Here is a 5,869-nt window from a genome sequence, read left to right as displayed (position 1 = left end):
ACAAAAAAAAAAAAAAAAACACATTAGATTTCAAGGCAGGTCAAAGAGTTGCAACTTTGCATACAAGCTGCATCTGAGTGGTGTTTGGATAAATGTGCTTCCGCCAAATTATTGACAGCTGAAGTAAAATCCATTTCCCTTTACAGCAGACCTTTTGAAAATAAGGTTTTGGATAGTCTCGCTCAAGTCATCAAGTTGCATGGATGCTGAACAACATTTACATTTTAAATCTCACCAAACGAAGCCTCATCCCAACAGTTGCGAGATGGAACAATAACATGTTTGGAGATTTGTACGCAACTGCAAATAAGTTGAACTCTCATAAGTACAAGATTACTAAAAACGTGCACCTAAATGCCGTTACAAATCATAGCTTGAACGTTCAAGTCTGTGAAACAGGCAACAGACTACCAGCAAGTCCATCTGAGAGCCACAACTTGGTCATTACTGATATATAAAATTGATCTACACAGCTTCTACAAACAGGTGAATTTTATTTTTCAAAAAACAAAAGAAAAACCTATTTACATTATGTACAGACACACGACAACAAAGAGACAAGACACATTGTAACAGTATGCACAGAATCTCTTAATCTTATAACGGATCAGCCTTCATACAGTGTATCGTAATCTCTCAGCAGAAAGGCACACTTCTTGGTCACAAAAACACATTTAACATACACAATACTGCATTTGCAAGAAAGTCAACATGTGCTTCATTCTGGGATGTGCTCTGATAAATAACATTGGTCTTGCAGTGCTTCAATATTTTTTTTCATAAATAAAATATTTTAAAAAATGTACAATACAGCAATTACTTCTACTACAACTACCTCCGTGTTCACTGGCACAGATCTGTATTCTACTTCACTCAAAAAAGGAACTTTCTCCACCTTGAAAAAAAAAAAAAAAAAAAAACAATCTTAACACATGTAAGCCTGCGCATCATTTTGCAGCCATCTTGTATCCTCTAGACAAACTCCCATAGTCCTCATTTTAAGATGCCATTGGAAACAATCTGGAGTCCAAGACCTGTAGACCATTTCCCCCAGTGCGTAGATCAATCCTCCAATGAAAAAGTGCTCAAATAACGAGAAGGCGGAGCTTCTCCATGTTGGGTCCCCCATGGTGTCGGTGTATTGGTCATCGGCAATTAGCTTTGTTACATGTGCAGTCTGTTGATCAGAAGCAGTAAGATTACACACTGTACAACATTAACCAAATAAATGTCACTTAAAGCACAATCGCCTAATCTTTCATACCGTTTTCTTGGTTTCACCTCCCAGCCATCACGACATTTTACAAAAGTCAAAGACTCCCCAGGAGCGATCTCAGTTTTTGAAGGGTCTTGTGCACAGAAAGTAAACCTAGAACACAAAGGGGAAATTTAGGGTTTGCCCAGAGTAATAAAACTTTGTTTTCCCCACTGGGGCAGGTGCGTGCGTGCTTACTTCTTCTGCGTCTCTCCAGCCTTGACACGGATCCGCCGAACTTCAAGTACAGGTTTGGGAGGCTTGGCATTCCAGGCCCACAAGGAGGTCTTGAAGGTCTTCCAGACAGAGTTCCATGATTCAGAGTCTCCCTCCCAGCTCAGACTGATCTTTAACAGGTCACCAATCTCCTCCTCAGTGAACACCAAGAAGGTGTTTGTCAGGTTCAGACCGATTGTGTCATCATGGCTGTACAAACAGGAGAAACTAAGGTAAGCCACGTGTCCATGTAACAAGTTTTAGCAGTTGTGTGCACACAAGTCAACCAGTTCTGTATTGTCTAAAAAAAAAAAAAAAAAAAAAAGTAGCAGTTAGAGACAAAAGAAGTGGGTGACACATTGCCATGCCATTACATTCCTAGAAACTTGAGCTGACTAACTAGAGTTCCTCCTTCAGTCTGAATTTGTTGTACATCACAAAACTGTGTGACTGACACTCTGAGAAGGTCAGTACAAACAAGATGCTAGCTCACATTCCAAAATTACATCACAACTTTTTTTTTTTTTAAGCGCTTCTCTGCACAGCATGCAGAGAGTGGAGCTGACAGGTTATACAGATGAGTGCAGCAAAGTCATTTCATGTAAAATCATGAAAAGGCGTTCTGAGAAGAGACTTGTTGAGCAGGAATGATTAAGGTTTTGAACTTACACAACAAGTATCTTCGCTGTGTCATTGTGGGCACCGTACAGCTTGACGTAAAAGGTGGGATCTGCATGGTCTGACTGTTTCCTGTTGAAAATGTGCATCTTCATCTGGTAGTGGTAGCCTTAAAGAAAAAAAAAAAAAAAAAAAAAAAAAAAAAACACAAAGCGCTGTTAATGCTTAATCCACTGGTGGTGTGCACTGTAGTAACTCACGTGTACAGTAGCAACTCACTCATAAAACACGAGGGTGAGAAGGTTATAACAGTTGCTTATCATTTTCTCGGAAGTAGTAAAAGACCAATGGATTCTCATATCCTATCCTAGTAGCTCACCTCCAAAGGGAGTGTCAGCTCGAGTCTTCAGGTACATTTTAGTGTTGCGCCTCTTGCGCATCTTTCTGGAATTGTAGCCAATGTTGTTGCAGCGGTTTTTGCGACAGCTGAGGCAGATTCCCTTCTTGAAGCGATCTGGGCCAGTACACTGGAATGCAAAGCTCATGTGCTCCTTGTTCATCAGAGAGTCCACAAACAAGTGTACAGCTCGCTCATGTTCACACTTCATCACCTCCATGAAATCTGGAGAAATTGACAGAGCTCAGTCAAGAAAACTTGCTAAAATAAAGTGTAAAAGTTAAGATTTTAGCCCCATGCAATTCAACACAGCTGGATCTGACGAAAGGCCAACAAAACGCAGTTCTCAAGCACTCACTTCCTGCCACTGCCAGCACATCACCAAGTCCACAGCCAGGTTGCACTTCACCACCATTGGGGTAGATATCAATATCCCCAATTGGCTGCTGGATTCCGATGCTCACGCCCAAAGCCTCTCGAGTGTATGTGTGCAGAACATCTACAAAGTCTGCATCATCTGGAGAGAGGCGCTTCTGCTCCTCTGCACCCTCAAACATTGGTCCAGCTGGGTCAAGACCTACAAGAAACGACAAGGATGTCAGGCAAATGAGGCAGTGCCCTCACAGGTTTGTTTTTCAGTGACTTATGATGCAGCCGACTTACCTGTGATTCGGCCAATAGTCCCTTCTACGTAGGTTCCTGCATAGCCAGCAACATGGGCGCCTAAACTGTAGCCAATCAGGTGCACATTTGCAAGAGGGAGCTGCAGCTCATCCTGTTCAAAGAAAAATAAAAATAAGCACTTGGCAGCTGCCACACAGTGAACACTTCCCAGGTTTCAGCCAGTAAGGAGTTGAGCCCACAGCTGAGTAAAACCAGGCAGAATCCACTGACAGTCCCTTCCATACAACAGTGCATCCACCATCTGTCTCAGCTCATCTCTGAAAGTCTTTGTCTGCACTTATTTGTGTACTAGTCTAAATTAACAACTGTTCTGCTGAATGGAAAATTGTTAAATTTACTTCAGATGTGCTAAATAAACAAATTCTTAATAATCCCAGAGCTGAAAGAAAAAGAGCAAAGATGCAATTTATAGTAAAATACCATGTATACCAAGTGGCAAGTAAAATGTTGCAGAAAAAGATTGCAGCAACACTCTTGTGGTAGATCACTGGTTCCAAAAAAACAGTGTCAGTTGTGCTCTGTAAGGCATCTTAAATCACTCAAATGAAAGGACTTTTAAGCCTTAACTCAGCAGATTTTCCCCATCATTCCCTAAAGTCTTTACGTGCCTATAGTGCTCAGATCACACGCACTCTTCAATAAATCACTGTTAGGAATCTACCCACACGTCCGCCCTACATACTACAAACACCTTCCCTACTTGAGACAAAAATATGCAAAGGTTGAAAGGTTTATTCATAAGTGTACTGTGGGGAAATTAAAGAAACTGATGAACGCCCATAGAAAGTGGGGGATTGGTAAAGTTTGTTTTTTCCTGTTTCAGCAGAACCCGTCAGAGGAAGTGTGTGGGTGCATGAGACTGTACACACCTGAAGCCAGTTGAGCATGGCAGCAATATCGAGACCAACGCCGTTCGTGTGGTTCACTGCATCAGGGTATAGCTGCTGAGCCATAGGTATCCAATCAACCACCACCACATTGGCCTCATGTTCTCGCTGCATCACTGCGGACACCAGCTTGTGCATCCAGCGTTCAAACATGCCGCTCATCTGAGATGAGATTAAAGAAAAAAGGTGTCAGAGCTCTTTAATAAACCAGAGTACCTCCATCCAAAACTTAAGCTTCCTTCATTTTGAGGTGGGACTGAATCAAAAAGATACAAGTAAACAACTGGAAATTAATGTTTAAACAAGTGGGGGGAAAACAAAAAAAAACAAAAGGATGGGTACCGTCCAGCCATGGATGATGAAGATGGTCTTGGCAGTAGCATTGAAGCCACATTCTTCTAGACAGGTCTTCTTGCCAGTCTGCAGGTAGCATCCCTCCTGCTCTAGATCCAAACTCTTCCTCATGTTGTACCTGACCACGCCATGGAGAGCGTTGCTGTCCGAGAACTCATCCAAGCCCCCATCCGCGTCACCTGAGGGGAAAATTGGGAATTACATTGAATTGAGGTCAAGAAAAAAAAAAAAAAAAAAAATCCTCTCATGTGGCACTTTGGTGATCAAAATTTCTTTATTAGAAAACAAGTCAGCCAGCCCTGATACTTGCAAAGAGCGACCGATGAAACACATCTGCTACAATAATTGCTGTTGAGCGCAACTTGGACTGAAGACGCAGAGCCAAAGTGCCACAACCACCGGCTTGCATTTCATTCCCGACACAGCTGCAGCTTGTAATCACGTCAGACTTTTAACACACCGCGCTCAGGCTTGAGGCCAAAACTGTGCAATTACACCATTTGCTTTAAGGAGCCCTGTGAAGCGGTTTACGAACCGATTGACCTCATCCGAGAGATGAGTGACTGAAAGCTTGTCGAGATTCATTTCCTTAGCGCAGAAGCGTTAGATCACAACTTAATTGATCGAGCCAAGTCTATTTTAATTAACCCCCTCCCCTTCTACCAAGAACACCATTCGGTAATTGGCCGCACAGACCAATATGACTTCAGCTGAGCTGGTCCGTGGTAAAACGCGGATTCAGCGGAACGTCTTTCCAAATAGTTGACACAGCCGGGGCTTTGTATGTCCACCCTTTGGAGCTTCGCTTCAAGACTCCTGGTGCTCGCCCAAAAAGGACACGTCGCAGTCTTGGCTCGTTATTCCATGCCCGTTTTTCTGGTTCGCTTAGCCCGCCACACTTGCTCACATTTGGAATGCAAAAATGAACCTCAGTCGGACAGGACAGGGTCGAAATTTGGAGATTTAGAGAAAAAAATAAATAAAGTGACCCTACACATTTGTTCTCATTCGTAAAATTTCATGCGCCGCTTCTGTGGTGTCACATCGATCCACTTCAGTTTGATACACAGAGAGAAACGACTGAAAAAGCAATGAATGAAGACTTTCTTACCTCTCGGAACAGCGGACGAGCAGAGCGCAGAAATACACAGCAGGGAAATCCACAGTAAAACGGCTTTATGATTCATTTTCAGTAACAATCAAGAAAGGAGCGATTAAAAGCTTTTCGTGAGTCTAAAACGTCTTCTGTACTTCTTTGTTTTGTTATATAGGCCTATCTATATATAGCGTTTGAATCCAGTGGTGACAAAGACTAACAAAGCCGGTGCGCGTCTCCGAAAGCACCAGAGGTGTTTAACTTGCCTCTTGGCGTGTCTTTTGAGTTTTAAATAGTTTTTCCTTTTCAGTCATCTGATCATCGGCTGATCTATCGTGGATCTTATTGGTCAAGCCCCCATT

General features: G+C 42.6%; 1 protein-coding gene across 2 annotated transcripts; it reads right to left on the bottom strand.

Annotated features, from left to right (window-relative positions):
* Nucleotides 1-474: 474 nt before the first annotated feature.
* lipg (lipase, endothelial) lies at nt 475-5,869 on the bottom strand. 2 transcript variants are annotated; one of them, XM_075467529.1, is made up of 10 exons: nt 5,523-5,869; nt 4,400-4,590; nt 4,040-4,219; nt 3,150-3,261; nt 2,845-3,063; nt 2,469-2,711; nt 2,141-2,258; nt 1,454-1,681; nt 1,265-1,369; nt 475-1,177 (listed from the first exon to the last, which is right to left on the bottom strand). In XM_075467529.1, exons 1-10 carry the CDS (start codon nt 5,596-5,598, stop codon nt 1,165-1,167), a joined length of 1,485 nt encoding a protein of 494 aa, XP_075323644.1. In that variant the 5' UTR covers nt 5,599-5,869; the 3' UTR covers nt 475-1,164. The 2 variants fall into 2 exon arrangements, with proteins under 2 accessions (XP_075323644.1, XP_075323645.1); XM_075467530.1 differs by lacking the exon at nt 5,523-5,869 and adding an exon at nt 4,947-5,002.

The sequence above is a fragment of the Odontesthes bonariensis genome, chromosome 6 (assembly GCF_027942865.1).
Source record: "Odontesthes bonariensis isolate fOdoBon6 chromosome 6, fOdoBon6.hap1, whole genome shotgun sequence".
NCBI classification, from domain to species: domain Eukaryota; kingdom Metazoa; phylum Chordata; class Actinopteri; order Atheriniformes; family Atherinopsidae; genus Odontesthes; species Odontesthes bonariensis.
Note: the sequence above shows the minus strand (reverse complement) of the source record. Positions and strands in the feature narration are given on the sequence as shown.